The sequence below is a fragment of the Mercenaria mercenaria genome, unplaced genomic scaffold (assembly GCF_021730395.1).
Source record: "Mercenaria mercenaria strain notata unplaced genomic scaffold, MADL_Memer_1 contig_860, whole genome shotgun sequence".
In the NCBI taxonomy this organism is placed as follows: Eukaryota; Metazoa; Mollusca; class Bivalvia; order Venerida; family Veneridae; genus Mercenaria; species Mercenaria mercenaria.
The window spans coordinates 11,164-34,465 of NW_026463770.1; the positions used below are offsets into that span (position 1 = coordinate 11,164).

Sequence of the window (23,302 nt, forward strand, 5' to 3'; positions counted from 1 at the left end):
GTTATTTAAAGCAGTTAAAAGCAAGTACATATCTTGTAGTTTATTTAAGAAATAGTATAATTGTTTTATTTAGAGATCTGTCAGTGAATGAAGTCAGTGCTGCGTCCTCGTGATATAATAATACGCATCCGAATGACAATGACTTTATCCAAGAGCAAATCACCGTTTGGGATATGTTATTTCAATTTTAACACGTTATCAAGGAATATTTGACGTACTAATTATTACGTACAAACAGTGTGTGTGTTAAAATTGCATAATATTTACATTCACCCTATTCTTTTCCATTGAAAATTATGACGTATTTATGGTGGCTGATTTCTGCCATTTTGGTGTGTTGGCGAGGGGACAACACAAAAACACGAAAACTCGGCACATTATACACGAAAACACAAGGTTTACAGGGCACCGACACAACATATTTATTTCAGTTTTCGTGTTGGCGGGTATAAATATGTCATGTTGGTGCCCTTTATTTGTCGTGCCGTTACTTCACCCCGCCGACAGGAAAACATGAAAACACGACAAATATCTAAATTTCTTGTGTTCTTGTCGGCGTCTTCCGTTAGACATGCGCATAGCAATTACTAAACTGAACACAGCATAACTGCAAGCAAAAATATGCCCAAACAACTAGAAAGCATAAGGTTAATAATAAGGATTGACCTATATTATTTGTATAATTCGGCCGAATGGCATTTTGTTAGAAAGAAACAAAATATCAAAAGACGAATGTCGAATATCAAACTAATTACTTGTGCCTTTTTACCCCTCACCTACATTTTATGTATTTTCTCATAATGTATTACCCATTAAGAAGACGTTTCCCGTTTGCCAGTTTGCAGTCGTTTACTTGTGAATCACTCAAACACCTGTTTGCCCTCCGTGACCTCGGTACATGTCTTTGAAGCTTACCCGACATGTCATCGGGAGTTGCGCGTGTATATTTCAGTATAGACGGAGTTTATCGATAGGCATGTTGCAAATACTCGGTTAGGCCCAAATCAAAATTTGTTTGTTTTCCGCTTTATTTGTTTTATTTCTGTTCATTAAAATATTTCAGTATCAGCCTGTCGAATTTGTAGACTTACTATTGCTTTAAAATTCATAGAGTGCCCTTATTCGGTAAAAGTTTTACGTGGCTTCTGTTTTCTCAATACAATTTCTGGAATAAAGTTGTAATAGAATCGTGCTATCTTTTTATTTTACTGTGTCATGCACTAATGTAATAGTCGACTAAGTCCGTTTATTTGACTTGGACATGCGCACTCGTGTACAATAAACGTGCGTATGCCATGTATAGGAGAGCACGATACCGTGAAATAACATCTACTTTTATAATTATTGTGATTCTATTTCATTATATCCAGCAACAGAAACAAAAACTTAAATTCGAATTAATGTAAATCAAGTATGTCATTTTGCGCTGTGTTGAAAAGACAACGTTAGTGGTCATGGCAGCGAAATGGAGAAAAAAACACTGTCGGAAATATCGCCAATTTTAGTCTGTGAAAATTTTAGAACAGGCCGTTGAAAAATGACTATTACATTAGTGCATGACACAGTAAAATAAAAAAGATAGCACGATTCTATAATAAACGAGGGAAACATATTATGCTTTTAAACATATATTTGTTATCGGTAATATGTCATTTGTTACGACACTGACAGAAAGGTATCATTGTCTGATTCATGATAGCGAAATGAGGACTGTGTTCACAAATATGTGATTCAATGTTAAAAAACCCTTAACTGCAATTTTTACACGTCACATGTTTTCTCTGCAAAGACGTTACGAACAAATTTGATGTAACTGTTGTGCACTAGGAATTGTACCTATTTTTCAGTCGAATCTTCCCATCACCAAAGCCAGTGTGCATCTCAAACAGCTTTTTTAGATGGCTAAACATTTCATAATGGTGAACTTATTTAAAGCTAATGGTGGGTAAATGATTGCAGAGATATCCCTTTTGCCGCATTCGAAATACTTTGACAAGATCAGTGTGCGACTTTTGTCAAAAAATCGATTTATACTTCAATCAAAACACAAGTAAGACTTTTTTAAACGTGGAAAATTAATATTTCATATGTTTTTTTCTGAACAGTTTCTGCCTTATTATTCATAACAATCGTCAATATTAAAAATCGTATGTCCAACATATATCACAAAGTAGTTATTTTCGCGTTATACCCATATTTAATAAAAGTGTTTTTAAAACCTGTTTTGCCGAGACATGCACCACACGACATCCTTATCATTAGTGTTATGGGACTGCTTGAAATTTAAGAATGAATCGGGACTATTGTTCGAGGAATCGCCAGTCTTTTCGGCGTCATGACATACATGTACTTTTTAAAGTCAGGATGCCCTTGACGGAAAATAATTCTATCAAAATTGTATTTTGTTGAAACTGTGTCTTATACATTATCTACAATAAAGCCATTCTGCTTTTTATTATTAAGAATGACACACTTTCTGAATGTCTCGTAAAACAAGAGCTAGTTTATACGTGTTTTTGCGGGAAAGTTGAACGTGCCTTCCATGATGTACATATGTTGACGTTACATTTTAATTGTAAATAGAAATGTTGAACTTTCATACTGCATGTGAACAGTTATCTTAAATTAGAAACCGATAGATAAAACAAACAATTAATTTTTGATTGGCCTACACGCTTGTCATTGTAAGAGTAAACGACAGCTGGCGACTGTGACGTATATACTACGGCGATATCAAACTATCAGTTTTTTTGTTTGAAGTTGTTCAAAGTGATATGCGGGAAAATTGTCAAACGGGAAAGATCTTCTTAACGGGTACTTATCAAAGCAATTTCTTACTAGAGTAATAAATATATTTGTGATAATGACCAAATCTGATAAAGTCTGTGTTTCTGACATCTTTTTAATTTTGATTAATCTACACAGTTTTACAGCGAAGATAATTGCAGTACGTTAGTGGCGGGTTAGCTGTTAGCTAATATTATACACATATGTAGGATATTGATAATATTATAAAACTGCAGGATAAATATTCGATATAGCTGATATATCCAATGACGACAATGCAAAATTACGACCATCTCATTGTGTGTGTATCCAGATAAGAAGTATTTTGCTCAGCCACACGTTTTGTGTTTTATAAGAACAATATCATAATAATAAAATAAAGCCCTTATTTAACGAGGGAACTCATTTGAATAAGTTAATCGTCATTGAGGCTCTTGCGTAATACGGTATACGTATTTCTTATTCTAATTTTACAAGCTCAGATCCAAGGCTAGCCTGCGGGCTCGTGCCCACCCCTGTGTCCCAACCCCTAGTAGACCGGCTGAGAAGTGACCTGTAATCATCTTACTTGCACCCAATCATTTTGGCAAAGGATTAAAATTTTACACAATTTAGACAAAGTTGCATCATAGGCCACCATATCATACCTATATTTCAAAGCTCCCGTGGAGGTATTCTCTGATTCCCCGAAAAGGAGAGCATTACCCTCTCCCGTTCCTCAATTTTTAGACTAAAAAGACAACAGGGGCCACCATTTCATACCTATATTAAAAATAATACCAAGGAGAGACCCTGTGACCCTTCTGTCAGGAGGAAGTTAAACCCTCCCGTACCTCTAAATTTGGACTTAAAAATGCAGCAGGGGCAATTATTTTATACATATATTTCAAACTTTTCCAGGCGGATACGCCCTGACACATCTAACAGAAGGGGTTACTCCCTTCCGCACCTAACCAAACTCGGCTCACCGGTGCTGCCTTTATTCTTAATTGGTGTCCCCGCCTAACCCCCACCTCAATGAAATATTTCTGGATTCGGGCCTGTTATACATACACTTCGTATTCTTAAAACGATAAATGAACATTATTATTATTTATTATCTCAACTTTCCTAATGCAGCTTTTAGTGAATATAAATAAATTGTGAATTGACGGTTCATTCGAATAGAGAGAAAAATGCTTCTCAAACCCTCTACCACAGGCTTCAGAATAACTAGATACGTTTTATTAGAGATGGCTGGAAAGTATTTGTCATGTTTTCGTTTCGGTGGGGCGAAAACAGGAACAACGACAAATAAGATAATTGTCGTGTTTTCGTGTTGGCTAGGCGAAAACACGTAAAACTTGAGAAATAAAGGTCGACAAAACGACATATTCATATCCGCCAACACGAAATATCGACAAATAAATGTTTCGTGTTGGCGCCCGCTAAACGTCCAGTATTCGCGTAGAATGTGATTTCGCCCCGCCAGCAAGAAATAGCAGAAATCAGACAGACTCCATAACATAATCTTGTTTACAAATGGGTAGGTAATATAATGTAAATATAAAAATGAAACTTTGTTTTTGGAGAATAAGAACATAACAGAACTTGACGAATGAGCTTGTGATTCTAAATTATATGACATCTGTCAACATTAACTCTATTTCAGTTGAAGATAGCATAAAACTGCTTTTTCTGTCGTGTCATTTTAAGTGGGTGTAAATGTGTGTTAACAGAGAGATTTTCGCACACACTCGCTGTTAACGCATCTTTTTACATATGCGCGCTTTATGGCAAAGCGTAAACGTATTGGGGCCCCGTAAGGAATATTTATAAGAAATGACGTCAACTTGATCATAAAACGCTAACATTCCAGTGCATCTAAGGTACATTTTATGAGATCATATTAAAATATAGGTTATTATTAGTATTATGCGAGTATTTTATCCCATTGTAATATGAAATAGGACTGAGATAGTCAGTGATGTATTCATATGACATATGTCATGTCTGAGAGCAACAATAGTCAGGTTTATTGCGACAAGAATTCGGCATACTTGAGCTACATGTAATTGTAGTCTCCTACTTCAACAAATGTATATTATGAAAATTAAGTGTAATGTTACATCATTGCCAGGTACGTTTTATTTTTCTTACTCGAAATTTCGAAATACTATCCCGAAATTTCTAGTTAGTAACTATCTCAAAGTTTCAACTTACTAACTTGAAATTTCGGGTTACTAACTCGACATTTCGGGTCAGAACCGACCGTCCGACCCACAGACGGAACGACAAGCTCACTCCTATATACCCCAAACTTCGTTTGCGGGGGTATAATCATTTCGCAGTATCATCTAGCCTATCTGAGATACCCCGGACTACTAATTTTTTAAAAGTATGTGGTGAACTTGGCCCCATGACAGCGGAAGTCTTCTGCTGGGCACAGAATATCAAATAATTTATCTACTGTGTTTAATTTTTGGTTCAGTTCAACATCACACCCACACAGTTATAAGTAATTGGTGACTTTCACGTTTTTCATGGTTGAGAAAGACCCCCAGGTGCCCCTTCGTGCATAATTTCAAACAAGGACAGGCTCATGTGTAGAACTGCTGTCCTTCCACAAGCCAACAGGATGCTTTCTCACATGAAAAAATTTACACCCAAAATGACATTTCAATTCAAAAGCAGTAAGGTGTATGTGACTTGAAGCCTGAGCAACCTGAAACAATCGGTCACTGAAGCCTCTAAGGATTTTATTTACAGTTTTACTTCTTCAAGTCCAAGAAATCTCAAATAACTGACAGAAGAACCATCTTAAACCCAAAAGCAATTATACGAGTTACAGTTATCAACCCGAAAATTCGAGTTTGTTACGAAATTTCGAATTACGTAAATCGATATTTCGAGTTAGTCGAAATTTCTAGTTGGTAAGTCGAAATTTCGAGTTAGTATCTCGACATTTCTAGTAAATAAATGGAAAGCACCTAGCACTAATGTTCTTTCGTACGATTAAGATCCTTTTCCTAGTTTTTCTTTACACTATGGAAGAGCATTAGTCCCAGGTCCGTTTTATCTATTAACTCAAAACGAGATACTATCTCGAAATGTCGGTATATCGATATACTTAACTCAAAATTGCGACTTATTTAGTCGAAATTTCGAGTTGATAAATAACATACGCCTGGCACCAATGCTCTTCACTAACTATACTATAATTTATTAAATTAATTTGGAATATCAAAATTTGTTAACTTCAGAAATTTTGACAGAAGCAAGTGCTTCTGTTTACCTCAGTGAAGTTACAAACCTCCTTGTTTTCTTATTTTCAAAGCTACAATGATGAAATTTGACCATAGACACAATAATTGTTCGAAATTGTCAGAGTTTTCCTGTAAAATGCATGTTTGGCCATAACATCTCTTAAACACAAACGTTTTTCTACAGCACCTTGGTACCATAAAAGTTGTTAATAACGTCATTGGCTCTTGAATTCAATTTTTGAAACAATTACGTACCTGTTAGTAATTGCTGTTACATTTTTATATAAACAAATTCTCTAGTCTCTAATAAAAGAAAAGAACATTAGGAGTCTGCTTGTAGGGTGTTTTTTCTTCAAAGGTAAATATATTCAGCAACAGCATGTGAATCACTGGAGAAAAACATATTTACCCTTTGATTAAACAGTGTTTTTCGTGAACTGTGGATTTATTTTACCTGTTTCAAATATAAGTTAATACATTGTTCTAAAAAGGTGGAATAAGGATCTTTAAGAATTTTTTTGCAATGTCTTTAATATTGTATTTTTTACCGAAAATGTATTTTTCCTATTCAGGCCAATGAATAAATTTCTAAAATTTACTTTTTTAACAACGACTTTGGAATCTTTATAACAGTCTGTTAACAAGTAAATTCACAGTAGAAATTTTAGATGGCTGAAATTTACAATGGAAATTAATACAAAAAATATTTGACCAATTAAAAATAGATCCAGATATTTTGAAAATTCAAAAAGTTCTTGTTACCACATTGGAGCTTATTGAAATGTGTAACATGAATGGCAATGCCGTATATTTGAAGAGAAATTAAGGAAACACATTGTTACGAAAAAAGGATCGAACAGCGGGACATATTTTTGTTGTTAATGTAACCTATATCATAGTATGCGTTCAATTTGCATCATCTGTATGCACACATGAGAAACATTTATATGTAAGGTTTTTAAATTGCGATTTATTTGTCTTTATAAGCTGTAAAATGAGCAATTTATCTACATACTAAAAGGTGTTTTCTCACAAAAACATATGTCTCCCCTATGTATACCTTTATCTCTGGCGGACAATTTGTGCAGCGAAGCGGAACGTATCGGCGATTTGCTCATGTTTCGTCGGAATCAAGCCAGCAGTTCGGCCTGTGAAAGCCGGACAAGATTTTTCTTTATCTCTACAAGAGCAGTGTGTATTATGTGAACACCTGTATCGGGCGGCGGGCGGGCGGGCGGTCGGCGTCCAAAAATATTTCCGCTCTCTAAGTTAAACAATTTTCATCTGATTTCACCAAGCTTGCTGACAATTTTTGTGGGCATTATATCTCGGCCAAGTTCGATAACAAGCCAAATCGCCCCAGGCACTCTTGAATTATGGCCCTTCAATTACTCGAAAAACTGCAAATTTAGCCATGTCCCTGTCTTAGTCGAACAGTTTTCATCCGATCTTCACAAAACTTGTTGACAATGTTTGTGGGAATAATATCTCGGCCATGTTTGATAACCAGCCAAATCACCTCAGACACTCTTGGATTATGGCCTTTGAATTACTCAAAATCTGCGAATTTAGCATTGTTCTCCTTCTAAGTCGAACAGTTAAGAAATACTGAAATATGTATTCATGTTTAAATAATACGCTGATAAGACTTTTCTGGCATTACTGATCTATGTTTTTCAATGAGAACTTTTAGACAAGACATCTTGTTTAGCAAATGGATGCACATTTTGTAGTTACCATCATTGAAGTCTGGTGTTATATTGTATTACTTATATATATGTATATCAGAAAGGAAGGAAATCTGTAAGACTTTAAAATTACGGAGATGTATTTAACTGTATGTGCAGTGTGGCGGGAATTAAGCAATGAAAGGAGTGTTTGTTAATAATGTTAATAATGTTACTGTACATGATTGTATCAGAAAAGGAATATCTCAAACATTAGCATTTTGTAACAAAAACGGAAAACGTACCATTTGCATGCAGCATAATAATTTATAAAGTATGTCAGTTAATGCTGCTTGAAGTGTTTTTGTAAATGTGTTTAACACAAAACATTTCGAGAGAGAGCTTATAAATGCCATAAGAAGCCCTCCGTGTTTATATATTTTCTGGTGATGCTGCCCTCGTATTGTCGGACTCATGTCAATCTGTTTATAAACGAATTGAATAAACGAATTGGTCCTTTTGGAACTTGAGTCCATTTCATGTGTCTGTATTATTCCATTTATACATGATGTTAAGGCACGTTATGTGTGAACAATTTCAAATAATCATTATTAACGATACATCTTTGTCCAATATTGGTAACAAAGGTAGACATTGGCATTTTAAAATAGTGTGCATCAGCAATTAAAGCCACAATATCCAGGATTTCAGATAATTGCTTTCTTGGTATTGGTTCATCAAAAATGAAAACATTGACATTTAAAAATAATGTGCGTCAGCAATTTAAGCTACTGCAGCCAGGATTTCAGATAATTGCTTTCTTGATATTGGTTCATAAAAAATGAAAATTGTAAGGCTAGAAGAATTAAGTTGTATACGACACTGTTACCAAAAACAATTTCTTGAGTTTATTTCTTATAGATAATGAGATCGGATAGGTATGAGAAATTCATATTATTATACACTGAAGATCTTTATTCATTTTTAAACTACATTAAGTTACAATAGAACCTAAAACGTCAATACATTTCCATAGTAATGCTCAAATTTCCTTTCGGATGCGTGACATCAATTGTGGTGTCATAATCATGTGTCGTTCTCCTAAACTCGCGTATTATTTCCGCTGCAGACCTCTTGCCTATTTCTTGATACAAATCTAACAACATAAAATTAGATCATTTATCAATTTCGGCACAATGTCAAAAAGGGGGTAGAAAAGTTTGTTATAAACTTGCATTTCTAATGCATTTTGGCTAAATATAATCTTGATTTCTTTAAATAGATTCTATTCAAATTAATAAGATTTAGCGGACAGCGGAGAACTTGTATGCTGTTTCGGTTATGTAGTAAGAAGCAAATCTGAGTAGCATATAACTAGAGTTGAAACTGCTGCAGGCGAAAACGAAAGTCGGAGAATCAAATCGTTGAAGTAAGTGCTTAAACCGCTTTACTACTTTGTTTGACTGTTTTAGTTGTTAGTGTTAAAATTATTATACATCTTAAAGGATCTGTTTTATTTATTACTGAGCGAAATTACACATTTTAGACTATTATTGACGTCACTCAAATATAGGTCAATAGAGTTTAGATCTACAGCTTTTTTTATACTGTATTTCTCAGTCTATGTAGATCTAATGAAGATTATGGCGGATGTCCCTTAAATGTGTACTATAACATAAGTCTGAAAGGTAATCTACAAGTCTTAATATCAAAAGATTCTTATGGTTGTCACAATGTGTTAAAGTAAAACTTTGCGATAGGTTGTGCAGTTTACACCCGTAAATCTGTTACGCTATGTTTCATTTTAGCCCGCTTCTCTAAATTCATGGAAACTATTTACTCAAGTCAGTCTTAGGTTTAGCTTTTTAACAATAACACTTACCACGTGGCGTACGATGACTGATTGTTTGTGGTCATTAGAAAAGTATATCTTTGTGTGATTCGATATGTTTGACATTTCGATATGTTATTAAAAAGATCTTGATCTAAATGTATACATGTATAAATGAAAAAAAAGTATTTTCAGTAATTTTTAGCTCAACTGAATTATGTTCAGGGTGAGCTAAAAGTATTACTGGTTAATCCATTGCCTGTCTACGGACTCATCCATCATCACGCGTCCTGTGTCAACATTTGTACTTAAATATCTTCGTCTTTAAATCTACTGACTAGAAATACACGAAACTTGGTCCGTAGCATGCTAGGATGGACCTCTGCTATTTGCTATAGCTTAGCTTTGGGCCATGAGCATAAAATATGAAAAACCTTTAAACGACCTCTTCTTATTAACCGCTTAATAGACCTTCATAAAACTTGATCTTATAAAGTTTTCTTCCAAATTTGTTCAATGATGACTGTTGGCCTATTAGGGGCCACTAGTATTAAAAAAGAGACAAAACACACCTTTAAACGATTTTTCATGATTCATGAACCGGATCATGGATCTTCGTCAAGCATGGGCTGTAGCATCAATGTAATGCTATCATTCAGCGGGGTGGGAAATATTTGAGAGGCTGCTAGATTTGAACCACTGGCTGGAACTTCATTAAACTTGGTCTGTAGCACCATTATAATGGTTCCATTTTTTTAAAACAACTTCTTATCATGAACAACTTCTTATCATGACGTTTGCTGTTATGGCTACGCATATCTTGGGCCGTCCGTGGCAGCAAAATATAGAAACAAACGTTTAATGAACTGCTTAAAGGATGTTCATCAAACTTGGTCAGAAACAAGGTCAGATGTTCAAGGTCCTCTTCAGGTGGGCGATTTGTTATGATAAAGTTAGCTGTTTTGCTCAGATCAAATTTGGTAGCACCATTTAATAATAGACCGTTAGCGTATATCGTTGTTTGTCCTATCAAAGTTATATGCTACGATATATAGATTTAGCATGTAAAAGTATTTATGTTAAATTATAGTCAGTTATTAGATAAGCTCACCTGATCGTCATTAGTCTGTCGCCTGCTTCAGATGACATTTTCTCTCAAACCAATGGGTCAGTATCATTACAACGTTCGCAGGAAAATCATTTATTCACTAATTTCATGTTCCTAACTAAAAACCAACAAACACAAATATAGGATACAGGTCTTAGTATTTGACAACATTCCAATGTACAAAAAATACGAATGTATTTGTCTTGCAAATGTCAGACGGTACGATGTTGTGCGATGTGTTGATGATCGACCAGTAGAAGTGGGGTAAATGTGGTTATCTTTATCTTTGTACACCACTCAGCCTGAAAACATACTATCAAAATTTAAGGCAAACATACAATCAGATGTACATGAAAATCTAAACTGTAAAAATATGCTTTCTATTAGGTCCCGAATGAACCAAATGTAATAACTTGAACTCATCTTATCTAGAATTATAGTTAAACAGCATATTAGATGGCAATTCTGGTTTCTCACAGCTTCGTTGAATAACACCAAAATAAGAAAAAATGTGCAATGTGTAAAACATAACATTCTTTCAAGGTAAAATCAAAAATAAAATGAAAACCAGCTCAAAAGATGATAACGGCAATTTCCATCTGATAACGAAAGAATAACATTGCATGGGAAAAAAAAGCATAAAATATATAGATATAGAATTAAATGCGTACTTGTGAATGTTACTTTTCTAAATGTAGATACTGAGTCTGGCATGAAGAATTCAAATGTTCTCATATAATGTTAAATGTATATCTGCCTTTAAAGTTCTAGTAATACATGAATACTCAACAGTAATAATTATCAAGGAACTGTTCATGTCTAAAGACTCTTGAAATATAAGGTACGTAACTGTGAACCTTATTTTCTATCAGAACATAAAGGAGACGTAATGTCTGTCCTGAGGAATCTCTCTAGAACTAAATGATTACTCCTGTTTAAATCACAGTCAAAAAGTCAAATCTGCCTTTGATATTCGAATACAGTTATAAGCCATCAGCAATAACTATTAAGAAACTTGAAATGTCTGTTAGGGTGGGTGGGAGGGAATAAACAAATAATCAAAATACTTGTTATGCTGTCAAATATTCAACCTCGAGTGAAGAATATCAATTAACAATCACTTATATAGTGCACTGAAAACATGAGAAAATCGTGAATTGCAAGCAGAAAACGCGGTAAAATAAGTACCGGGAACTGGAGACAAAATAGTTAGCAGACGATGAAAAACGTGAATAATTTTATTTACTCACTTTATGTCGTGAGTAAATCAATTATTCACTAATTTCATGTTCCTAACTACAAAAACATCAAACACAAATATAGGATACAGGTCTTAGTATTTGACAGGATTCCAATCGAGCTAAACAAAGAAGGTAATTGTAGTGTAATAATTCAAAAGATTCTTTTAGAAATAACCAAAGTTTTTAGAACGCTAGCCAAAGTAAACACAGCACGGCCACATATTAATGTATCCTAAACAAAGCATTCAAAAGACAGTCAACGCAATAATGCACGACTACACTTTACAGCCCATGCTTTCTCAGCACAGCCAAAGCAAAATATCACTTTTTACAGCAAACGCTTTCACAACACGACCAAACGGTCACTTTTTCGGTACAGCGTACGCTTCAACAGCACTACCAAAGTAAAACTGTTATTTTTTCCAAACACCCACCGCTTTCACATAACAGCTGAAGTAAAACAGACACGTATAGCTTGATACTCAAAAAGTATACTTATCTTTTATTGCAGTTCTCACCAAGTTTTATATGAATTACATATCCATCTTACTATCTACATTAAGCTACGACTTGCACACCATCTGAAAATATTAATTCACATATTAAATATTTCATTTAGAAAGAACTCGGCAAAAATAAATTACAGACAACATTGCAAAGTTTAGCAGAAATGAAACGGCTAATGTTTTCGCATCACGGACTCGAAATATAAAACAACAACATCATGTCTTGTTATCAAAGTTTCGCTAAAACGATATACGTTAAACTATTCACAACATCCAAAAGTAACACTTACTGCAGAGTTTAATATAAACACTTGTTTGGCTAGTCAGCTCTTTTGCGTTATAACCAGTCAAAACAGTAAAACCCTTTTCAGTATAGTTAAAGCAAAACGACATATCTTCCTTAGCAAATTGAGCTTGAACAGGTAACACTTAGCCGTACAAGCACAATGTAAAAAATCAGTGCTTTCGCGTATCCTTTTAAATTAAGTTTGAAGCGACTCCCTATATTACAAATGTATACTTATCTATTCAGTGTTGTTCTTAGCTCAACAGAAATAAATATCCACCAAACAAGGTAACACTGATCACTACATCTGAAAAGAACATAATAAGATTAACGATTGATTTAGATAAAATAAATAAATAAATAAATATATATATATATATATATATATATATATATATATATATATATATATATATATATATATATATATATCACAGCACAATTAACGTAATTGAATATGTCGAAAATGAAAAGACAAAACACTGTCGTTTTTAAAACAACTTCATTTATCAAAATATAATAATAATTCATTAATGCAGTACCCAATGCTGTAGCTAATGACTTCACAACACAGAAATTAAACGGTCAACAAAATGATACACGACAAAAATAAAACAGCCAACACTTCCATAGCACAGCCGACGTAAATTACAATACCGAACGTTTTCACAACACTAATAATAAGAAAGTGAACGCAATTATGCACGACTAGAACAAAGCATCCCACACTTTCAAAATATGGCAAAAGTAAAAGTGTCATAGCTAATGTTTTCACAACACTGACTATAAGGCAGTCAACGTAATAATGTACGGTTAAAATAAACAGCCAACGCTTTCTCAGCACGGCCACAGTAAAATGTTCCTTTTTCACCAAGAAACGCAAATGCTTTCCTAGCACAACCAAAGTAAAACGGTCACTATTTCCGCATTATAGCCAAATACTTATCTTCCGTCGCAGTTTTCACATACTTTTAATTAAAATATCTAAACAGTATATCAATCAAACAATCTCTTCGTTAAGCTAATAACTACAGTTTGAAAACGTCTGAAATTTATGTCAGCCAAACAATGTTACGGTTATCACATCTAAAATAATTAATGGATTAATGATTATATTTTGGGGTAAAAACCCAGGTAAAACGAACAGTAGCCTCATATTCGAAAAATTACAAGAACAAACACCATCACAGCACGGTCGTAAAACTACTGAATATATCAAAACATCCGTCATTGAAAAGAACATTATATATTAGATATTTCATATTTTCATAGCAGATTTTCGTACATTGTAGTTTTTTGTTAGCCTTACAACTTCTAAAATAAATATCATCTACGAATCAACGTTTTCCTAATCACGACATCTGAAAACAACAATCAACAGATTTAAGATTGATCTACATGTAAAACTCTCATAGTATAACAAAAATAAAACGGTCAGTGGTCTCAAAGTACGGCAAAAATGTAAAAACAAATGCATCATAGCACGGTCGTTCTTTAAACAGCTCAATATACCAAAACAATATCTTTCACAGATGTACTTCTTTTTGTAGTTGAATTTATCACACAACTGCAATAAGACAGGCAACACAATAATGCATGACTTAATGGCAAAAAACGTACTAATGCACGAAAGGCTAAAAGCAACATAGATAACTCAGTAATAAATTGTCTCAAAAATCCATAAAAGTACTCTGAAATGACTAGTGGTACAAACTTACAGGCATAAGAGTTTTGCAAGATACTTTTATAAATAACCAAATATATTGTGCAGAAAGTATAAAACAGTTGAAACGCTTTTGAAATAATGCACACATTTTACATTATTCTTGCATTTTTCCAATATCTAACTTTTATTTTCACCCACTTCATTTTTAAGTGTCATATGCAAAACATGGCAGAAATGAACATATTGAAAATTTTTACCTACACTATGGCCGAGTAGTCTTAAAAACTAAATTTATCTAAAACATATACTTATCTTTTCACTGCAATTTTATTCTTGAAAACATATTCACCACGTGGTTTACAATTAACCAAATCAAAGCTTCTGTGCTAAACACAACATCACACGATTCAAAATCAACATCACTGACGTGTTGGTGACTTCATGTTACAACTAAAATATAAGAACAAATACTAAATTTTTATCATAGTTCTAACCAATTCTGAATACTGAATTGCACATCAATAAACGAGCTCTACGTTAACGGCTGATCATCTCTAATAATTTTTCTCAAAATTCCATAACAAGAGGGTACTTTGAAGTGACTAGTGGCATAAGATTTTTTGAAAGATACTCTTAAAGACCCACCACGACCTAGTGACCTACTTTTTCACCAACAAAATCTTCATGAAAATCATTCTTAAAATACAGCTATACCACAAGATTTTAGGTGGACAATTTAGGCCTTTCCTGAATAAACGTGTTTTGACAACTTCATCTGCAAACTTATTCAGGAAATCTCTTTTCAGCATAGTTTCAAAAATATATATGAATAACTATCTTAAACTGTTGAAACAAAATGTGATCGAAATTTAACTAAATACACTGATTTATGTACATATTGCTACAGTAATTCAATAAAATCTTAAAACATTACACACATTGTCTTGGCCATATATATGTCCCTGTCAATTTGTAACTAGATACTTGTTATTTCTCATTTTCTTCATGCAAAACATGTATAATTACCATCATGGAAATACAAAAGAATACAGTTATTTTGTGATGCCTCTTTAAAAATAACCAAATATAGTGTGCAGAAGGAACAAACAGTTTCAGCGCTTTTGAAGTAATGCAGCCAATTTACATTATTCTTGCATTTTTCCAATATCTAACTTTATTTTCACCCACTTCATCATTTTTTTCAGTGTCATATATACATTCTATGCCAAACAAGGCGGAAATTAACATTGAAATTTTTTTTTACCTAAACTATGGGCAAGTAGCTTTAAAAACCAAATTTATCTAAACATATACTTATCTTTTCACTGCAATTTAATTTATGAAAACATATCCACCACGTGGTCTACATTTAAGCAAGTCAAAGCTTCTGTGCTAATCACAACATCACACGATTCAAAATCAATCAGCAACTTTCTATTGTTGTTTTCTCTGATTATGCTAAAAGCCAATAGCATCATCTGAAGAAAGAATAATTAACATATCTTATATTAAATCGAATTGTTAACGCTTTAAATACGACGACTGTAACTACTGAATCATTTACGCCCGATAAATTAAAGTACGAATACGTATGCTTCGCTTCGCTTCTACTTACTGATACAATATGCACACCTTTTATGTACTAGTTCATAAATCTCGTCCCAGAAGTATATACATGTAATATGTCTTTCCTTCAATAGCAGGTTTTTTCGTCGTGAATTTATATTAAATAACATTAACAATAAAATAACACATTAAGCAAGAAAACATCTGCAAAGTCACAGAGAAAAACAAGTAAACGCATCTATATGTGTTATACAAACCTTGTGCAGATGTACCATAAAACTAACTGAAAATATACAAAACAGATAACAAATTTTAATATGCACGTTTTCTTTATTTGAACAGTCTGACCAGACGGAGTAATTTGTTGCACAATTTGCACGAAAACTTCGTGACCCGAAAACCTTCTCTGCGGTTATTAAAATCGAATAACAAAGGATTATGAAGTTCGTCACTTACAAATTTGCTATATAGGTAACATATCCGCCGCTTAAAATATTCAAAATGTTTACAGATAAACTGTTTCAAATTTCTACAGCCAACATTACCACTAATTCAAGTACACAGTAGGCCGAAATTAAAACAAGATATTTTGTAAGTCCGTATTAGCATATATCCCTTAGCTTTGATGAACCTTACCATGTCAATAATCTTTGTAAAAGATATTCTAGCAAAAATCAAAACTTTAAGCAATATGAAATGTCTCATTTTGTGGAAACAGTATGTTGATAAATTCTAGGACATTCCCGTTACACGTGTCAAATTTTCAAACTAAAAATATTTATTTTGACAAAACACTACGGAACATAGAAAAAAGTAATAAATCTTTACCTTTCCGAAATTGCTACCTTTTTCGCTGAGTATTACGTTGAGTGTTCATTTCCAGATGCAAATGATGTCCAAAAACTGAATATTCGTCTCAGAAGGGTTTGTCAAGTTTTCTTACGAGAATAAACAAATAATCAAAATACTTGTTATGCTGTCAAATATTCAACCTCGAGTGAAGAATATCAATTAACAATCACTTATATAGTGCACTGAAAACATGAGAAAATCGTGAATTGCAAGCAGAAAACGCGGTAAAATAAGTACCGGGAACTGGAGACAAAATAGTTAGCAGACAATGAAAAACGTGAATAATTTTATGTATCATTGTGTTTTTGATTAAAGACAATGACCATGATGACCAGCGTTTAATTCGATATACTAAAACCCTCTGTCAAAAAATAGTTTAAGGCTACTTGATTCGCAATTGACTTGTCATAATAGCTAATTAGAAAACTCAAAATATTTTTCTTCATAAACATACCAGTAATCAGGTGACTCTCTTTAACACCAATTAAATGGTTATATAGAAAACTTTTCACAATGGAGTAGGATTACACAGAATTGTTAAACAAAATATTGAAATTAAAAATGCATCCCTGCAGAACTGCAGAAATAGTTTCATGGAACACTATATTTAAATCACTGCACCAAAAAAATGTCTCCGATGAGGATGATGGATTTTCTCTAGTGATTTAAAGAAGGAGTTAATAATTTCATTCTTGAAAATAACAATGTTTGGATATTTAAATATTTTACAAAGTAGTTGTTAGAATAGCATATACCTACCGTAGACAGTTACTGTTGGTGTCCTATTACGTTACTGTACATGTCAAAAGCTACCGGAACCATACAATTGCATGGCTGTATAGGGAAGTTTAAATTTTCACCTAGAGTGTTGCTGTATTTCTGGTCCGTCGGGAACATGGAGTACATTCAGTGCGGCTTAAGCGGAAGCTAGGGAGCGCGAGCTTTGAGATTCAGTGCTGTTACCTCCTCTTATATAGACAAACTCTTTGCTGTGGCCTCTACTTCTAAACAATTAATAAGAAAATCACATTTAAACAGTGCAATACCTATCGTGCAATACTTAACAATGCACTCATAAGAGCGATTAAGGGTCATAATAGCTTTCTTGTTTCGTATGTACCTAGCATACGTTATTCATATTATGTTGTTATTTTTACTGCAGTATACAGTTGGGAAGTTAAAAGAAGACAACATTCTGATGGCAGAAGGAGGTGGTTTCAATGTTTCAGTGCGGGGTTCTGATGCAGAATTTGAGTACGCGTGCACACCGTGCGCAGAAGACGGCAGCAATCAAGAAGCAGTGAAATACTGCCCGGAGTGTAAGGAATATCTTTGTACAGCTTGTACAAAATATCATAAAAAGTTTTCCGCAACGAAGAAACACAACCTGCTTGAAAAAGACTTCCAGCAGCACGAACATAGTTTTGGTACCAGTGAAGGAGCAGTGAAGAAAAGAGACAAATGCGCTACACATGCGGAACGAGATGTTGAGATGTACTGCCGTTCTCATGATATGGTATACTGTGCTCTATGCATTGCTAATGATCACAGGTTTGTGCAAGTTCATGTTGTCACTTAAAATAAGTAATGTAACTTTTATTATGCTGTTACACGTCGTTGAACCATATCCCATTCACTCGATTTAAAAACTCTACATGTGCTAGGCACAAATAAATCTTATCAACTTTGGTAAATCGTTTCTTTAGGCTAATTTCCACATCATTTGTAATCTTGCGATCCAAGAAATTCTTTCGCGTGAAACTAACAAAGATCCGTAACTACTGTTTAAGTAATTGGAGCAGATAATTCTTGAATCTTGAGTAATTTCTCTTCAATAATAATGTTTGGTCAAACACATCATGACATTAAGGACGTAAGTGTGACAAGCGCTAGAAAGCAACAAAAAATTATTATTTTCTGTTATTTAGAAATTAGTGTCAATGACGGTATATTCCCGAATACTGGTTGCTATTCATTTTCCACCAGATCTGAGCACTTTACTCAGTTATCTCGGGAAATCATGCCAAAATAGCAAGTAAACAACAACGTGACTCCGAAACACATTATTTCCAGAACGTTCTTCCGCAAAAATACAATATTATCACTTCCATGTTATCTTTGAAACAGTCCTGTAACATGTTTTTGTCCAAGACGTATCCGTGCGCATGCGCATTTTAAAGCTCAACTTTTATCCCTTACCCTGCTAAATTTCTATAATGAATTTGTTCATTTTTCAATTTGGACAGTACCGTTAACAGTACCGTTAACAGTTAAAAGGGGTGCTTACCAAAAAGATACTGACTAAATGACGAACATAGATGTATGGCAGCTATATCAAAGAATATTAGAATATTAATTTAACATTGTATCAATGTAATTTACATGCAAGAATAAGCCATTTACATGAATGGATTTTTTACTTAAATGCCCTTCCATAATAACTCTTGAAAGGATATATGGATTGAGTTCATTTTTGGAAGACAGGAAGATGATTTTAAAGTACTTTCCGTCCGTCCGTCCGTCCGTCCATGTGTGTGTGTGTGTGTGTGTGTGTGTCTGTGCGTCCGTGTAAATTCTTGTCCGGGCCGGGATTTTGAAATAACGTGGCATAAATGAGACCATAATGAGACGACGTGTCATGCACAAACTCATACCCAAAGCTTTAAGGTCAATGTCACGCTTAGAGGTTAAAGGTTAACAGGGTCTGTTTCGTGTCCGGTCCATAAATCTGCCATTGATGAAGGGATTTTAAAATGACTTGGCAAAAATGTTCCCTATATTCAGATGACGTGTCATGCGCAAGACCCAGACGCCTAGCTCAAAGGTCAAGGTCACACTTAGAAGTCAGAGGTGTTTCTTGTCTAGTCCATAACTTTGCCATTTATCAAGGGATTTGAAAATAATTTGACACAAATGTTAATCACATTGAGAAGGTATGTCACGCTTATGACCTGGGTCTTTCGGGTCAAGGCCGAGATCACGAAATGATGTGTGATTTTTTTGCGCAGACAACTGTAGCATTCCTGGCACGCTTTGGGGGCATTTGTCACCAATAGTGACAGTTCTTGTTTTACACGGGTCTTTATTTTATACAGGAAGGCGGTGTTACGGGTGTATTATTTTGCCTGCTAAAGTTATCCTTGTATATCTTAACATTCTCGTACACATTTTAGGTCATGTACAGATGTGTTTGAAATTGAAGAGGCAGTCACCCGCTTTTCTGTACAGTCAGGCGAGATTTTTGTTGAAAAGGTTGAAAGTGCGTTGAAGCAAATGATTGAGATGAAACAAAACAAAGATGAAAACATCCAAACGGTCGGGAAGCAAAATAAAGAGATACGGATGCAAGTACAACAAACAAAAAATAAGCTTTTTCAACACGTTGAAAAGCTTGCTGACGAAACATTAAAGACTGTAGACACTTTGCACACCAGTCTAATACAAGAGTTAGCAAAGGAGCGGGATACTGTAATTAAAAGTATTACAATGTTAGAAAACTGCAGACGACAACTGAATTCGTCGGGGAACTTTGATAAAAGCGAACAGTTTGTGAAACAAAAGCTACAAAGGGTTATATTGTCAGCTGCCGAAAACCTTTGTAACGAAACTTGTTACTTTGAATCAAAGAAAATCACATGCAAAGAGAATAATGTGTTGCTCGATCAAATCATGAGTGCTACGTCCCTGGTACAAGTAGAAAATAACGTGTGTCAGAAAACGTCAACCTTGAACGTACCACCAAGGGTTAAGTCGATGGGTATAGTGATACAATCTGTAAAGGAATCTTCGGATACGACAGAGTGTAACATTGTGGGTATCTGTCAGCTTTCAGATGGAACCATTATTCTGGCAGATTGCGCTAATAGGAAAATTAAGCGACTTGATGATCAGTACAGAGTCAGTGATCACTGTGACCTAGAAGCAGGTCCGACGGGAATATGTTGCACTGGCATAAATGAGGTAGCTGTGAAGTTGAGTAATGATAAGGTACAGTTTGTGTCAGCTGGTGCTCAGATGTTAAAAACAATTCAGTTTGATATTAAAGGCGGTGCTTATTTTGGATTCGTCAGATTTGCTGATACATTATGGAGTTATAATGGAAATGGTGCAGATATCTACTGCAAATTTGGCACGCTGATGAAGACCCTTAAGAATGATTCTTCCGGGAAACAGTTATTCAAATCAACAACATCGAGACGTGTACTCCCAGTCGCCAGTAATAAAACATCCGTGTATGTGTCCGACATGGATAACAGTGTTGTTTGTCTCGACGCTAGTGAGAATGTTAATATGATGCTGACAGAACCAAAGCTGAAACAGATAAAAGCTGCGTGTATATCCAGTCATGGTACTGTGTTTGTGGCAGGATGTTTATCGCATAATATCATGATGTTTGGAAGTGACGGCAAATCTCTGGGTGAATTAATAGCTTCCGACCAGGGCATCAAATATCCTCAGTCATTGTGTTACGATAGTAAAAAGCATAAACTGGTTTTCGGTTCTCTGAGCAACAATATTTCGCTGATAGAACTCAGTATTTGACGTCCTGTTGAAAGACTTCAGGTAATCTATAAAAACATACCTGTTGTCAGTCGGAAGTGGCAAGTAAACAAAGTTGCTTGTCTCGATAAAAGTGAGAATATTAATCTAAAACAAAAACAAAAACAAAAATGTGAATTTCAAGTGATCGATTTGTGTTTGTCTAACAACATCACCGTGTTTGAAAGTGATTGCAGTTAGTGCCTGACTGAACTGGTAGCCCAGAATCCCCAGTAAATAAGTCTGCGTAACAATACAAAGAAACAATAACGGATCGTTAACTGGTATTTCATGTATAAATGGACTTTTCATATTTGATGCCTTTATTCCAGTGTTAAAAGTTGCTTTAGTTAAATTATGACGAAAGTTTAACGTTGTTTTTTTCTTCTTAAATTTTCATTATTTAATAAGATGACTTTGCACATTTCCCTTCCTTGTTATTTATGATTGCCTTATAGTTTGCTTAGTGTCAGCTGATTATAATTTCTATGTTCAGCACGAAGAAAAACATACTAAACATGTATACAGAGGAAAAATTCTAACTGGCCATCTCTTACTCATTTCAAGTGGCTTTCGTTATATAAATAAAATCACTTTGAACTTCGCAACATACAAATGCCTTGAACATGTCCTGATGATAGAATTACAGAAGTGATGTGATGACAGACGTTCATATGTTCTGTTGTATGCCTTAAATATAAGCATATTTCTTTAACAGTGGAGGTTACTCCAGCAGAATAACACTTTTCTATTGCCTTTTGCTGAGAACCAGCCATACTGGATAAAAAGTGTTATTTAAGACAGTAAACAACAAGTAAATGTACATATATGGTGGTTTATTTAAGAAATAATATATTTCATTTAGAGATCTGTCGTTGAATGAAATCATAGGAGTTCAGATGTGAAGGATTTTTATATAATAATACACATCTGAATGACAGTGTTTTTATCCAAGAGCAAATCTCTGTTTTGGATACTAGTACTAGTATGTTATTTCAATTTTTACACGTTATCTAGGGATATTATCTACATCTTTGTGGATATTCAACAAATATTTGCCTGTTTTAAGTGGGGTTTATTTTTCAGGGTGCTGCTATGACGCTTTGCACTATGACTTACTGATTAGGACGGGCAGTGTGTGTATTTGTTGCATAATATTTACATTCGCCCTATTCTTTTCAATTGAAAATTACGACGTATATATGGTGGCTGATTTCTGCCATTTTAGTGTGTTTGCGAGGCGACAACACAAAAACACGAAACCTCCACACATGTTACACGTAAACACGAGGTTTAGAGGGCGCCGACACGACATATTTGTTTTTAGTTTTTGTGTTTGCGGGTACGAACATGTCGTGTTGGTACCCATTATTTGTCGTGCCGTTGTGTTGTTGTGATTTCGCCACGCCGATATGAAAACTCGAACCTTATTTGTCGAGGTTTCGTGTTTTCGCCCGGTCAAAACACGTCAAATATCTAATTTGTAGAGTTTTCGTGTTTTCGTGACGGCGTCTTCCGTTAGACATGCGCACAACAATTACTAAACTGAACACAACATAACTGCATGCAAAAATATGCTAAAACAACTGGAAAGTATAAGGTTAAGAATAATGACTGACATATATTATTTGTTTATTTCGGCCGAATACCATTTTGTCAGAAGACAAACGTCGAATATCAAACTAATTACTTCTACCTTTTTACCCCACACCTACATTTTATGTATTTGCTCATAATGTATCAAAGCAATTTCTTACTAGAGTAATAAGTGCATTTTTGATAATGACTAAATCTAATAAAGTCTGTGTTTTTGGCAGTTTTTTTTTATTTAATTTTGATAACTCCCCATAGTATTACAGCGAAGACAATTAGAATACGAAAGTGGCGGGTTAGCTGCTATCTAATATAATACACATATGAATGATATCAATATTATTATAAAATTGCAGGATAAATATTCGATATACCTGATATTAGACATTTCTAACGTAAACGTAAATCGGAAACG

General features: G+C 34.3%; 1 protein-coding gene across 1 annotated transcript; it reads left to right on the forward strand.

Moving 5' to 3' along the window:
* The first annotated feature begins 9,088 nt into the window (after nucleotides 1–9,088).
* On the forward strand, nucleotides 9,089–23,101 carry LOC128554908 (uncharacterized). Its single transcript, XM_053536243.1, has 3 exons — nucleotides 9,089–9,128; nucleotides 17,918–18,306; nucleotides 19,929–23,101. The coding sequence occupies exons 2-3, from the start codon at nucleotides 17,954–17,956 to the stop codon at nucleotides 21,295–21,297; spliced, it is 1,722 nt and encodes a 573-aa protein (XP_053392218.1). The 5' UTR covers nucleotides 9,089–9,128; nucleotides 17,918–17,953; the 3' UTR covers nucleotides 21,298–23,101.
* The last annotated feature ends 201 nt before the right edge of the window (nucleotides 23,102–23,302 follow it).

Coding starts and splice junctions, on each gene's coding strand:
- LOC128554908 (XM_053536243.1), top strand. CDS start 17,954: ATGGCAGAAGGAGGTGGTTTCAATGTTTCAGTGCGGGGTTCTGATGCA. Junction 18,307..19,928: donor TGCATTGCTAATGATCACAG/GTTTGTGCAAGT, acceptor TACACATTTTAG/GTCATGTACAGATGTGTTTG.